Genomic DNA, 14,052 nt, shown 5'->3' with positions numbered 1-14,052 from the left:
AAATTACTGAGTCACTTCATTCAAAGCACAGTTGCAATTGACACCACCACAATAAAAAGGAGCTCTTTTTAATGCTCCACATCAAAAATATAGTGAAGCCTGCTCAGTGTTTTTAAATCAGGAATCAGACACTTAAACACACATTTTGAAGCAGGGCTCAGCACAACGCAGTCTTTTGTGTGTTGTCTTTTTTTTTTTTTTTTTTTTATTTTTCTGCAATGCAAAAGAAGACAAGCAGAGAAACTTTTCGAAGAGACTCACAGAAAAACTACGAAGGCAAACCCCAACCATTAAAGAGAAGCCTGTGTCTGCAGCTCTGTTTGGTGCCACTGGATTCAGCAAGAAAGGCTGATCTGATGGATCATGTGTAATATCATGGATGCCCAATTCAGAGTGCTTCTGTTGTTGCTCTAAGTCAGTCACCAACAAGATCTCCCCCCTGCAAAAAAGGCCCCACTCAGCTTTAAATGAACATTGCAAACTACTGCAATTCCGTGCTGTTACCAAGTCCTTTGTTCTTCCATAACAGCCTGTCCCAGACCTTAAAGTGCATATGCCAATTTGGTTCAAGTTTTATAATCTGGAATGTTCCACAGTGCCTCCTGAAAAACAGTGACAGTTTCATTGTGCCTTCCCATGGTAAGTCTGAAAAAAAAACTTGTTCTGGATCTGTTATTTATGTTGTATGCAGCAATATCTTACCTATCTCATTCTAGGCTCTGGAATACACTGCAGGCCAGGTAATCTTTGCCTACCTGAACCTCCTAGGAAGGGCAGTGGGAGGTTTTGACACATAGCAAAACACAGCTGGCCTAAAAATCAGTGAAAAGAAACCATGGAATGCTTTCACGAGGACTCCATGGGACCCAATACGTTCATTTTGAAGCCCAAAATGCCTGGTTTTGATCTTAAATGTTGCTTCAAATATACATGGGCAAAAGCTGTAATCAAGGGAAAATGCAGCACCAATAATAGCACGTTATTAAAAGTCAGCAATCCTCAATTGTCAGTACTGTAACAACTGAGTATCTTATTACTTCTCCCTTCTCCTCCCATACACCGAATTTCCTCAATACTGACAAGGTGCATCTACTTATCATAGACTCTCAATGCTAAATTAAGCAGGAAAAAAAAAATTATACAAATTAGGTTGGTATTTCTTGAGGGCATCAGTAGAAAACACCAATTTCAAATAATTTTGATTAGAAAATTTTACTTCACAATCCTTTTCCAGATGACAGGTACTCATAATTAAAAAGAGCATGGAACTGATGTCATGTCAGCTGTTTTGCCATCAGCATCACAGAGAAAGAAGAAACAATAAAATATGATGCAGAATTCACTCTCCCAATGATTGTCATTGAACTATTACATTAGTAAACATTCACAGTATGAAGTCTCTTTCAATATATCTCCAGCATATAAAGTAGTGCAAAAAAAGCATTCCAGTCATTTTGCCTTTGCAGTCAGACCAGGTTTAACTCTTACTTCATTTCTTTCATTATTAGACAACAAATGCTGCAATGCCTCCAAAGAGAGTTATAAAAATAAACAATTTCTGGAGGGTCAACAGCCTTTTCAAAGTAAATTTCCAGTTAAAAACAAGCATTATAGATTTCAAGAAAAAAAAAAAAGTTAGATCTATCTTCTGTAGAATATCTTTTTACAGTAAATTTACCATTCGAAAAACAATGACTATGGTATCCAATGATTTATGGTAGCTGCTATTAAAGCACTGATAAATAGATAAATGACTACCAAACTTCATTGTTTCTTACATAGTAAATACCTCTGAATGCCAACTTTTACCACAGAGCTGTTATTAGTGATGTCGACAGTTCATGCACCCACTTTAAAACTGACTTGGTTTTAATAAATTTTTCAGCCTCATGTGCAAAACACTTGCATTCTAATAAAAATATAAAGTCTGAAAATTTATCAGATCTAGCAATCCTTTCCTCAAGTTGTACCACTTACTTGATATGTAATACACCTTCAGCAATGCTTTTTATTTGTATTTAACCATTAAATGGCATACTACTGTATGCTGCAGACTCTTGTTTGCATATTTCATTATTTTCACTGCACTCTTTAATGCATAAATATATTTGGAAAGGCTCAAAACTACACATCAGTTTCCACAGAATTTGAATTTACACAGTTTTTCTTCTCTGACTCACTGCTATTCCCCGTGTCCTGACTTTTAGTCTCCTTTACACAAAGAGATTCTTTAACTCCTTCTTCCATCTCCAAATACTCTGATTTATCCTCTGTGGATGAAGAGGATGCGCTCCTAAATTTCTTCAGTAAATTTGTTGGGAGGTAAGGGCAACTGACCGCATTTTGCATCATCTGCGTGTGCTCTTCATTCTCAGTTTCTCTGTGGTAGAAATAGTTAAAATTGGAGACAATCACTGGCACTGGTAAAGCAATGGTTAACACTCCTGCAATGGCACACAGGGACCCGACTATTTTCCCACCCACGGTTATGGGCTTCATGTCCCCATAACCCACCGTAGTCATGGTCACTACGGCCCACCAAAAGGCATCTGGGATGCTTTGAAAATGGGTGGCAGGCTCGTCAGCCTCTGCGAAGTAAACAGCACTGGAAAACAAAATGACTCCGATAAAAAGGAAGAAGATGAGGAGGCCAAGTTCCCTCATGCTGGCCCTGAGCGTGTGACCCAGGATCTGCAAACCCTTGGAGTGCCTGGAGAGCTTGAAGATGCGAAACACCCTGACCAGACGGATGATCCTCAGGATGGCAAAAGACATGGCCTGCTGGCTGCCCTGCTCCTGCGCCAGGTCCGTGCCCAGGGTGATGAAGTAAGGCAAGATGGACACAATGTCTATGATGTTCATGACGTTCTTGAAGAAGTGCGCTTTGCTGGGACACGCAAAGCAGCGCACTGTAAACTCAAAGGAGAACCAAATGATGCACACGGTCTCTACAATGAAGAAAGGGTCGTTGAAGATGGTGTGCTCCCCAGCGTCCAGGCGAAGAGACTCGTTGGAAAGCCCCTTCCCTAAGCTCAGCGACATGACGAATTCCTTGTCATCTCTGAACTCTGGTAAAGTCTCCAGACAAAAGATGACGATGGAGATCAAGATGACCAAGACGGAGACAATGGCAATGCCTCTGGCTGGACTGGAGCTTTCCGGGTACTCAAACAGCAGCCAAACCTGCCTCTTAAACTCATTCTCCGGCAAAACCTTCTCCTCTTCCTCTTTGACAAAGCCTTCGTCCTCCCTGAACTTGAGCATGGCCTCCTCCCCAAGCTGGTAGAACTTCACCTCCTCAGAGAAGATGTCAAAGGGTACATTGACCGGCCTCTTCAGCCGGCCGCCGCTCTGGTAGTAGTAGAGGATGGCGTCAAAGCTGGGCCGGTTCCTGTCGAAGAAGTACTCGTTCCTGAGAGGATCGAAGTATCTCCCGCGCTTGGCTGGATCCCCCAGCAGCGTCTCCGGGAACTGAGCTAACGTCTTCAGCTGGGTCTCGAACCGCAGGCCCGACACGTTGATCACCACGCGCTCGCAGCACTCGTACTCGCTGTAGCGGACGGAGCTGTAACCCCCGGGGCCTCCACCGTCATCGGGGGGCTGGTCCGAGTATGAAAACTCATCCTCCCCATAGTCATCGCTGTAGTAGAGCTTCCCTTCCTCCTCGTCGTCTTCGTCCTCATCTTCATCCTCCTCTTCCTCCTCGCTCAAGTCCTTCAGTATTCTCTCCTCGGAGCCACTGAGCGGCAGCAGCTCGGAGCAGGGGAAGGAGGCCCCGCACTCCCTGCTCCCCAGGTGGTGGCTCCTCTTTTTGCCCTTCTTCCTCCTCTTACTGCTCTGGCGGCGGGGCAGGCCGCCGCGCGAGGCGGAGGCCCCGCGGGCCTGCTCCTGGTGGTAGTGGTGGTAGGGTCCCCCTCCGCCCGCCGCCCCACCTTCCACCGCCGCCGTGGCCGCCGCCACGGCCGCCGCCGCCGCCGCCCTGGACTGCGCCAGCCGCTCCCGCTCCCGGGCCCGCGCCTGGGCCGCGTATCCGTAGGGCATGTGGGTGTTGCAGCCGGAGCTGTCCGCGCTCACCATGGCGACCTCCATCCTGCGGCCGCTTTGGTTTTGTTTGGGATCGCTGGCCGTAACAGGGGTTTGCGATATTTACAGCGTCACCGCGACCTTCGCCGGGAAGCTCAAAGCCATTTGCGCTTGGAGGACAGTGCCCGGCGCATCGAGCGTGGCAGCGTGGTTGTAACACTGAGGCTGTGCTTTGGAAAACCACAGACCCGCATTTTCCTGTTCTCCGGAACGTCTGACACAAGCTACTGCTTTGCTAATGAGAAAAGATGAAATTCTCAGGTCGGACCGGAGAACAGCTGAGACCTTGTTCTTCCATCCACCAAGCCCCTTTATTTTCATTTATCTCCTGCAGCCATCACAGCTGTATCTGATCAGAATCATGACTGCCTCGCAGGCTACAAAGGCTGCATTCCTCAGGAAAGGAATATGCAATATGCAATACCTGTTCTCCACAGATGGTTTTAGCTCATCATCGAAACCAAATGCCAATAGTCTCTTTCCTCATTACTTGTTCCCGGTAATGCTTTGGCCTAGCAAACGTACTGTTTAATGTCGTTGCTTGGAGAGTTGAAGTTAATTCCAGCCATCACTTTGTTTACACAGTGAGGAGGTCTTTGCAAACCCTTTCTTCAGCCTGTCAACAATGTCTCAAACCTGGGAGCAGCACCCAGGGCATCAGCAGCAGTGGTAAGAGGAGGTGGAGGAGGAGGAGGAGATGAAGACTGAGAAACTGGCTCTGAGGTCCCCATGGGACACAAGGGAGTGGATGGGTCACCCTTTGGTTATGGTCATGCAGAAGAAGCACTTAACCTGAGGCACATGCACAAACACACAAAAATAAACAAAACAAAAAGGGAAAAGATTGGATTGTTTTCCTAAAAGGTCACACCGATCAAATGAAACTGTGTCATCTATTGCCATGGCATTCAAATCTTCTCCTGCCCACACGATTCACACTTCTACATTACACACACACCCACATCACATGCACAGAGATTTTGAACGACTCTGTGGGTAAGGATGTGGGTGGGTATGTCACATATATAGAGAGACAGATACAAAATCCCCACCCATACGAGCACTTGCATCCATACACAAACATATGCATGCTTCTGAAACACCAACACATATAAACACTAATAAAAATACTGCAACACACAATGCATTCAGGTCTTTGAGCACATATGTAAGAGATACACCTACATGTATCCACACGAAACATTAAAGAAGAAATGTATCTTGACAAAGAGCTTTTGTTGTATTTGCAGAAACACATCAGATGCGGGAGTGTTGCATTTTAATCCAAGGCAGAATTGTGTTTCGATCACGATTAACATCTCGCTGGATTTAATTTGGAAACGGGCACGCACAATGCTCAGCCAAGTGAAAATACCCTGATATGTCAAGAAAACAACTGCAGGTGCACTGAAGCAACGTCTACATGCAAGCACACACAAAAATATACACAGCCCCTCAGACCCCCCCTTTGAAACAGAAGCCTCATTTATAGCCACATCTATTAGTACACGAGAGAAGGCGAACACGAACTATTAAACGACGCTATTTTTAAAATCGTACCTACGTGTCATGCAGAAAAAGAGCCTAAAAACGCCGTTATACTTACTGATCCTAGGCAGAGAAACACAGCGCTGCTCCCGCTGGTGTAAGGACCGGGTGACGGCAGCGCTGCGGGGCTGTGCCGGCTGATCCGCGCTCGCAGGTGGCTGCGGTCAGTGCGCACCACAGGTTGGCGAGTTATTTCTGCCCCTTCCAGCCGGCAGCCGGGGCAGCGAGCCGGGGAGGCGGCCGGCGCTGGGGGCACCGGGCACCGCCGCAGCCGCTCGCCTCGGCATCGGCCACGAGGCAACGAGCGAGGGTCTCGTCCCCACGGGGGAAAGCGAAGGCGGCGTGCGTGTGCTTGTCGTGTGCGAGGCGGAGCAGGCGCGACCGCCGGTCCCCGCAAGCCGGGCTCAGGCGGCAGGTCCGTAAATCAGCGCCGGCTGATCCGTGCGCTCCGGCGGCGGCAGGACGGAGCCGGCTCCGTGCGGCGCCTGCCCCCGGGGGCTCAGCCGGCCGCTTGCCCGCTCCGTCCACTTGTTGGCCGGTCCCGCTCGGGGCGACGCGGCCGGGGAGCGGAGCGCGGAGCGCGGGCGGGCGCTGCTGGCGGCCGAGGGTGCCGGGAGCCGGGAGCTGGGATGGGAGATGAGATGGGAGCCGGGAGATGAGATGGGAGCCGGGCCAGCCCGCGGCACCGCGCTCCGAGCCGGCCCTGTTGCTCCGGAGCCGCCGCCCGCCGCTCCCGGCCCGCCGCCGGCCCCTGGCGGCCGCCGCCCGCACTGCGCCGGCCCGGCACGGCTCGGCACGGCACGGCTCGGCCCCCGCGTCCTGTTATCGCCGTAGCTCCCGCAGTCGCTATTCCGGACGAAGCTGTCCGCCCCGGGCGATGCTGGCGACACCGGCCCCTCTGCTGCGCTGCCCTGGGCGTGCCCTGAAGGGAGCTGAAGCGCTTTGCCGAGGTCGCTCGGAGAATTCCGAAGCCAAGCCCGGATCGAATTGGCCGCACCTGCACGCCGCTGCCCCCGAGCCCCCCGGCAGGACGGGCAAACGTGCCCTCTGCTCCTGCAGCCGTGCCGCAAGTGAAGCCAGATCAACCTTCACTCCTAATTCTGTACCTGAACAGAAAGCAGGTCCTAGTTCATGGCTAGAGGGGCCCGTTGTGTGTTTGGGAGTTAACACCTCAAATCGCTGCAACAAATTCCCTCTCCCCGCTGCAGCACGAGCAGGCTATCGACTGTGTGCTCCTTTTACACCTGGAAAACTGAGGCCATGGCACATTCCTGTAAGGGATGGCCGTGGAAATGCAGCTTGGCCATACTTGACCCTACACCTCCAACTCTACCACCTCAGCACGAACTGCAGGCACTCCCCTCACGCAGAAAGAAAAGACCGAATCGAGAAGAAATCAAAGGCAGCGCTCACACCAGACACTTTGCCACAAGGTGTTTGCAGCTGGAGACAAATTCAGCACGCGCAGCAAGTGGGTTGGGCATTTCTTTCGTGGCCTAGGTCCTCCTCCACAGAGAAACCAAGAGAGCCCGGTGACTATTTCCCTTTAGATCCCCAGCAGCACAGCCCACATTATCCGTGTACTTCTGTCTCTGCTGCCTACATCAGTTACTGCCCATCCCATACCCTTCATCCCACTCGTGTCAGTGGATGACCTATGACTATTTAGGGGAGCATGGGGGATCAGCCAAATCAGCATGCTGAATTGCCAGGCACCAAGTCTTGCCAGCAGTGCTGTGAAACATAAAAATAGCACCTAGAGCTAACTGGTTTTTCAACATTCGCAATACTTTGGGTTCCATACTCAATATAAAGTGAAAACCATAGATAAATCACTAATGTCATCCCAAACGCCATTAAAATACAGAGTCTTCTGCCAGCACAAAAGCAATCCAAAATTTGGGTTAAAAAACATCTCTAAATTCATTTCCAATACCAAACCCCAGACTCTTCTGTAACCTGGCACAGGGGCATACCAAAGTCCTAGATCATACCCCCACCATCACTTCAGCACAAGGACATTATGAAGCCATAAAAATACCAGGGTTATCATAGGTAAACTTGTGGAATCATTAGGGGCACCTAGATTCACCCCTTCATCAGTAAAGTTTAATTCTAGGGGATTTTCCAAAGCTCAATCACTTCATTCTCTAGCAAGTCTTTTGTTGCTCTTTACCTGTAGGATTTGAACACCCTTTTATTTGTTTTTTGAGATGTTTCAAGGACTTGGGGTAAAAGATAATGGCTTGTTTACCTTCTACTTCTCTTTCAAAATCTCAGATGCATGGTCTTGTCATTATCTCGTGACTGTTAAAATGGAAACCTCAGTGGACATCTGAGTGAAAAAGACAAGTAGAAACAGACCAATCACTTTGGTATTCCTTTTTGAGCACTGTTATTTTGTTTTTAATAGCATGTTCATGGGCAAAGATAAACAAACTGTGGTGTAGGATTCTATGCACACATGATACACACATAACTGACAATGGGAGAAGCAGAATAGCTTTTTTGTGCCTTATAAAATCCATTATAATGTAATAGGGATCACATAACCACATGCAATTCAATCTAGCTCAGAGGTCTAACTTGATCCAATTTTTAACTGATTTAAAAGCAAAAAACAAGCTTTAAGTATTTGCAGATGAATACTGTGACTCATTTCATTCAGCTTTGTATTTTCATAGTACTTAAAGAGCAATTTTTATTTAAGAGCTATTACATTTCCTCTGCTCCTTCACATTGATAAGGGATAATATTACTGGTAGAACAAAGAGAGAATACCTACACATCACTATCTTTGATAGAAATGTTGTATCATAGTAAAGGATCTCTAAGATCTCTGTCACACAGGTTTGTCCCGTTTTACAGTGATGCAGGTGAGAAATATGCATCACTGCTTGGCTATGAAAAAATGCACCACCATTTAATGCATTTCCATGCAAAGGGAACGTGAGATTTACAAAGCCTCGTTTATGTTCCTATGCCCAATATTAATTTATGCTGCAGTTCACACTGGCAGGGTCTGGCCTCAGTCCAACCCTCGCCTCCCCGCTGTAATCTCTGCAGTGAATAAGACTGAATTTATAAGACTGAAAGTACTAAGCTCAGTACTTACTGCACTTCCAGACCATGAATTATTCTACTTCCCTTTTAACCTTCTCTTTTTGCTCTTCTGCTCTTCCCTAGGCTTGCTTCACTGTTACTTCTATTCCCCTCTAAGGCAACACATCCAAGGTCCTGTGAGATCAGGGGCTCCTTTCAAAACAAGCAGAACTTTGCAGCAGTGGGAGCTCAGGATTATCAGGTGAAAAGGCTGTGGTCACTACATCATTTCAGATGTGCCTGAGACATGATTCAGAACTTGCATTTCCTCCTCCTCTCAGCTGTTTACGGTGCTGGAGACCCTTAGGTACCAGACTATAGCAGCGAATTCTTGCCTCCACAAATAAGTTTTGTCTCCCAGCGGTTGTATCACTTGAGGAAGTTCATATTTTATTCATATTTTACTAACTAGGCTCTGTAAGACTCCCCTGTCAAAGAATCTGGCTCAAGTACTCTTCTTTTGAATACGACTGGCAGTATTTAATGAGACACTTGGCAGACTAAAATGCAGCCTATGCTCAGTTCTTCCACACAACCTGTATGAAAAGCACATCTGTTCATTCCTTGTGCTTCAGCAGGATAATCCAGGAAGTTGATGCTCCAGAGAACAGCAGCCCTTTCATATTTTCTTGGGAAAGTTTGCAAAACCATGGATGAGCAGCAGTAAAAAGTGATGGTTTTTTTACTGGGAGAATGATTTCCTGTACCAGAGCATGGATTTACTCAGAAAACAGGATAAAAATACCACGTATGTTCTATTTTTGGACTTGGATATTTCTCCATTCATTCTGAGCAGACAGGGACTCATATCAAGTCTATTCTGGAAAATGACAATATTGAAAATAAAAAAAATAAAAAAAAAAATAAGGGTAGTCTGGAGAGAAAGCTTCTAAATGAGGAACCAGATTTCCAAGATACCCACAGCCACGTCAATGATAATGCTGATATCCTTTTTCTATCTAGTATAACAAGGGTTATTTATCACCTTTTTTTTTTTTCCCTCTTCTAATAATTTGATTTTAGCTGAAATGGAAGAACCTGGATCACGCACTGCACCTTCTTACAGATATGCCAAATAGTAGTGAGAAGGGTGGATCTGCAGTCTGGAAACTGTTATTTTAATTAAATCATGAAGGAGATGAATTAGCTTCACAGAATTACTCAAATTACCATGTCATTGGATTTGCTCTATTTCTGCATTTAAAAATAAATGTATTATTATGAATACCAAATTTTCCAACTATGCTGACAGAAAATGTAATGATTATAAAACCTGAAAATATCAGATGCTGTTAAAAATCCCTGTTTGAATATATTTTTGTCCAGATCAGAAAGCATTATGAGGGTGTAGTAGACTTATTTCTCCCTGGGATTTCATAGGGAATATTCTGGAGAAAAATCAGACAGTAGGATAATAATTAATGTAAATTTGCATTACGTAGTTAACCGTGACTTGAGGAACAACTGGAAAGAAACATCTGTATGACAAGAGCTCAAAACTATTCCTGTTAAAATATATAATAATTGTTAGCTGGAAGTTCAGGCATCTCAAGCTCCAGGAACATGCAGCAGCAAGCTGTTACGTGAAGAAGCATGTAAAGAGAGGAAATTTAGATGTTGAGTGTGGCATCAAATGTAGCTCACACATATATTTATAGGTAAAAAAGGATGTTTCTGTGAAGGCCTAGAAGAGAGATGATGGTAAATTTCTAGTAAATCTGTTTTATGGTTCCTGTTTAAGAAATGGGTATGAATGGAAGACGTGGATGAGGGAAGTGTAGGATCAGACTAAAAGTAGAGATACACCATTGTAGCTGTAGCACCCCAAACCGTACTAGAAGGCTCTGCTTACACGGACTGTTACGCACAAATGAGATGATAAACAGAAATTTACCGGACTAGAACATTTCCTGCTGAAGATTCAGGGCTGTGAGTGCAGTAGGCACACAGGTGTCTTGGTTCATAATTTGATGGTGGTCAGATGTAGCTTCCAGACCAATCTCTGGGTCAAAACCAGCACAGTCTGCTCTGGCACCGTTTTGTCACCCTGCTGACAAACACAGAACAGCCTCCAGATGAGAGTGGTGGAGAGAGAAGCAGCCACCAGACCCCAGAAGGTTCCTGTTAAGTGGATCAACAGAGGGAGGACCACAGGCATTTCCCTTTGACGTGTAAAGGTGTGTGAGAGGTGGTGCTCTCGTGCCACCCTTGCTCTGAAGGATCACTCTTCTCCCGCTGTAATAAGGATGCAGAAAATTGCTCCATGTTTTAGGAGGAAGCTCCTTCTGCTAGGTCTGAGTTAATGACACGTAGCAGAACTGTGACAGAGTATAACCAGGCAACAATCTGATTCCCCTTTTTTCCAAACCACGCAAACACAATTTCTGGAGGAATGGGTGTGGATTTTTAACCAGCCTCATATATCTGAGAAAATAGAAGGAGTTTTTAATAAGGAGGACTGTGTTGACAAAAGTGAGAATCTATTCAATCCTATTCCTAATGGCTTCAAAATGAGATTCACATGGGAGATGGATGTCTGGAAGTTTTTAAGTGCCACATGTATTGATCCAAACAAATGGTTCTCAAATAAATTATACTTTCATCTAGTTTATTAGACCTCTCTTTTGGAGATATTCTTGTATGATCTCAGGGGTGTATTAAGCACAGAGTTAACAGAGAAAAAGATGTTCCCAGCTTGAATAAACACATAGAATTAACCAACTTCAGCAGGGTGCAACACTTACTGCTATGCAAAGTTGGAGAAGAAAATAATTATTAAGCTTCTCAAATGAAATAAATATTCTTGTGGCCAATTTTGAACTAGCAAACAGTGTAGAAATAAAATCCTATAATAGCCTTTATTTTGGTGTGCTACAAGGTAAACAAATAGTTATGGTGCTTTTCAGTGTGACATTTACTGAGGAAAACATTTCCAGAATGGAAGGGCCCTTTCTAGAGTATTGTCATTGGTCTGGGGTCCAGGACTTGCTAAGAAACAAGAAGTTAAAATAGGTAGCACAAAGACAATATAAAAATTGCTTTAACACTGATGCATAAATGGAGTTACTAAAAATACTCTTGAAATTACCCTGCTGAAGAAGACTTCAGGACATTGAGGATCATTTACAGCAATGCTTGGGAGAGCTGAGGTGCAGTTAATGTGAGGAAATATTAAATTCTGCAGGTTGAATGAAGCATCCAGCCCTTTCTCCAGAGGGAAGAGGAAATGGTGTTCTGGAATTCACAGGCTGCCTTCCCTCACGTGCACACAGAGCTGCCACAGGCAAGGCAGGGAGGATTTGCACCCTTTCTCTGTCTTCACAAGGCAGGTAAGCTGGGAGATATTTGCTGTCATCGCCTCATTAGGCTACAAAGTCATCCCAATAAATAATTTGCATATGCAGATCAGAAATAATCTGTAGAGAGCTGATGTTCTTTTGTACACTGCTGGCAGAGTAACTCCTGGGAAATGCCTAGTTAATATTAGCTCAGCTCTACCCTATTCCTATCCCAGGTCAGTAAAACCTCCATATCAACCTCTAAATTCAGAGAAATCTTGTGGTTCTCAGCTGCAGGATACTACAGAAAATTTCCTCCCATCTGTCAGTGTGGGAGCTCTCACACTGTGTTTTTATGTGCCCCTGGGCATTGCTTAACTATTGTTGAACACGAGGAGTTTTCACAGAGAGATCAAAGGCCAAACCATTTGTAGTTCATGAATACAATTACCATTTTTATGAGATCCTGAGAACTGCATTAAACTTAGCTACTGTAAAAACTGGGCATTATACCCGTGTCAAAACCCTGTGTCAGAAATTAGAACGTGGAAATTCCAGCCCAAGAGTTAATCTTGGCATGTAAGCCCAACTTACTGGAGTGTGTTGTTAAACTCAGAGTTTTGAGTGGACCTAATGGTCCAAGTGCTTCAGATCTTTCAGGCTAACACGGATTAATTCCTTTCCTCTGTTGAAGTCAAGAGCTTCAATGAATTGTTCAAGACGAGGCCTTTGTGGCTAATTAGTTGGAACTGGAACCTTCAGTGGCCTGCTCTGTGATTAGGAATGGCTCATCACATTCCCCAGGGGGTCTCTAGGAAAGGCACATGGAGCAATGAGCCACCTACCTCCCACCCAAATCCAACAGGAATAGAGTTGAGCTTTCATTTTCTCCATACCCGTTAACTAACAGAGCCTAACGCCAAAGAATTTGGTGAGATTTCTGGAGAGCTCAAGAAGAACACGAAATCCCTCTGTGCTGGGCTCACAGACCCCCTTACCCAAGTCTAAACAACAAATAAATGATAAATAAATAAACCAGCACTAAACAATGCTGTCCTTATGAGCACAGAGCTTCTCACAGGGTGTGCCAGCTGTGCACTGGCTGTGAGCTCAGCATTCACCCCTCTCCTCTCAGCACACCCTGACACGTGTGAGTCACTGAATTCAGCAGTGAATATTGCCCACAGCCACCACGCTGACAGCACAGCACTTTATCCTATCCACAAGCAGCAGTAATAACTTGAGAGTGAAACCAACCCCTGAACAACACCACCACCACCACCCCACCACGCTCACAGACTCTTGTGTCATGGTCCTTCCAATCTGCTGAACACCCACTTTCAGGTAACATAACTTTTGGTATAAATTAATAGTAGCAAACTAATTAATAAATGAGTAGTAAATTAGGAGTAAATAGTAGTAATACTATCATAATACTACAGTAAATATTAGTCATAGCAGTAAATTAATTAGTAAATAAATTAGTAATATATTAATTTCATTAATTATAGTTAGAAAATAAATAAATAATGCATGGTAGCAACAGGACTAACCCCCTTCTGGTTAAAATGACCTTTACAAGCCAAACTCCTGTTCGGGGATGTTCACTGGGAGCTTTAACAGGGCAAAATCCAAGAGAACTAATGGATAAAAATCCAGTACATCTTTTCACCTGGACAGGCTTTTCATCCTTTCTGGCACACACACTTCAGGAAGTCCACTTCAGATATTCTTGGGGAATTTTTAGAAAGGAATAGCTCTTATTTTTTTTCCTTCCTGAAATAAAAACGAGGAATGCTAAGTTTTTCCAGACACTTACCCTAACCCAGAGAGGGAAAATTTGAGAGGGAGTGTAGTGCTGCTGAGGGAGCTCTAGAGAGCAAGGCTCTCTCTTTAGCCATAGTGAAACAATGTGAAAAGCATTCAGTTGTATTTCTGGGCACTTCTGTGGCTCTGCAGTGACCTGTTAGGTGAGAAGGTTCTGCAATTATTTCCTGTGTCCTCGGGTGAGCAGCAGTGTGCTCGTACAGCTCCCTTAGCA

At 45.2% G+C, this 14,052-nt stretch overlaps 1 protein-coding gene across 1 annotated transcript; it reads right to left on the bottom strand.

Annotated features, from left to right (window-relative positions):
- Nucleotides 1-1,196: 1,196 nt before the first annotated feature.
- Nucleotides 1,197-5,758, bottom strand: KCNA4 (potassium voltage-gated channel subfamily A member 4). Its single transcript, XM_053979737.1, has 2 exons — nt 5,690-5,758; nt 1,197-4,875 (listed from the first exon to the last, which is right to left on the bottom strand). Exon 2 carries the CDS (start codon nt 4,087-4,089, stop codon nt 2,125-2,127), a length of 1,965 nt encoding a protein of 654 aa, XP_053835712.1. The 5' UTR covers nt 4,090-4,875; nt 5,690-5,758; the 3' UTR covers nt 1,197-2,124.
- Between the last annotated feature and the right edge of the window lie 8,294 nt (nt 5,759-14,052).

Source organism: Vidua macroura, chromosome 6 (assembly GCF_024509145.1).
Source record: "Vidua macroura isolate BioBank_ID:100142 chromosome 6, ASM2450914v1, whole genome shotgun sequence".
NCBI lineage: Eukaryota > Metazoa > Chordata > Aves > Passeriformes > Viduidae > Vidua > Vidua macroura.
The sequence above is the reverse complement of the archived record's forward strand: the minus strand, read 5'-3'. Positions and strand labels throughout refer to the sequence as shown.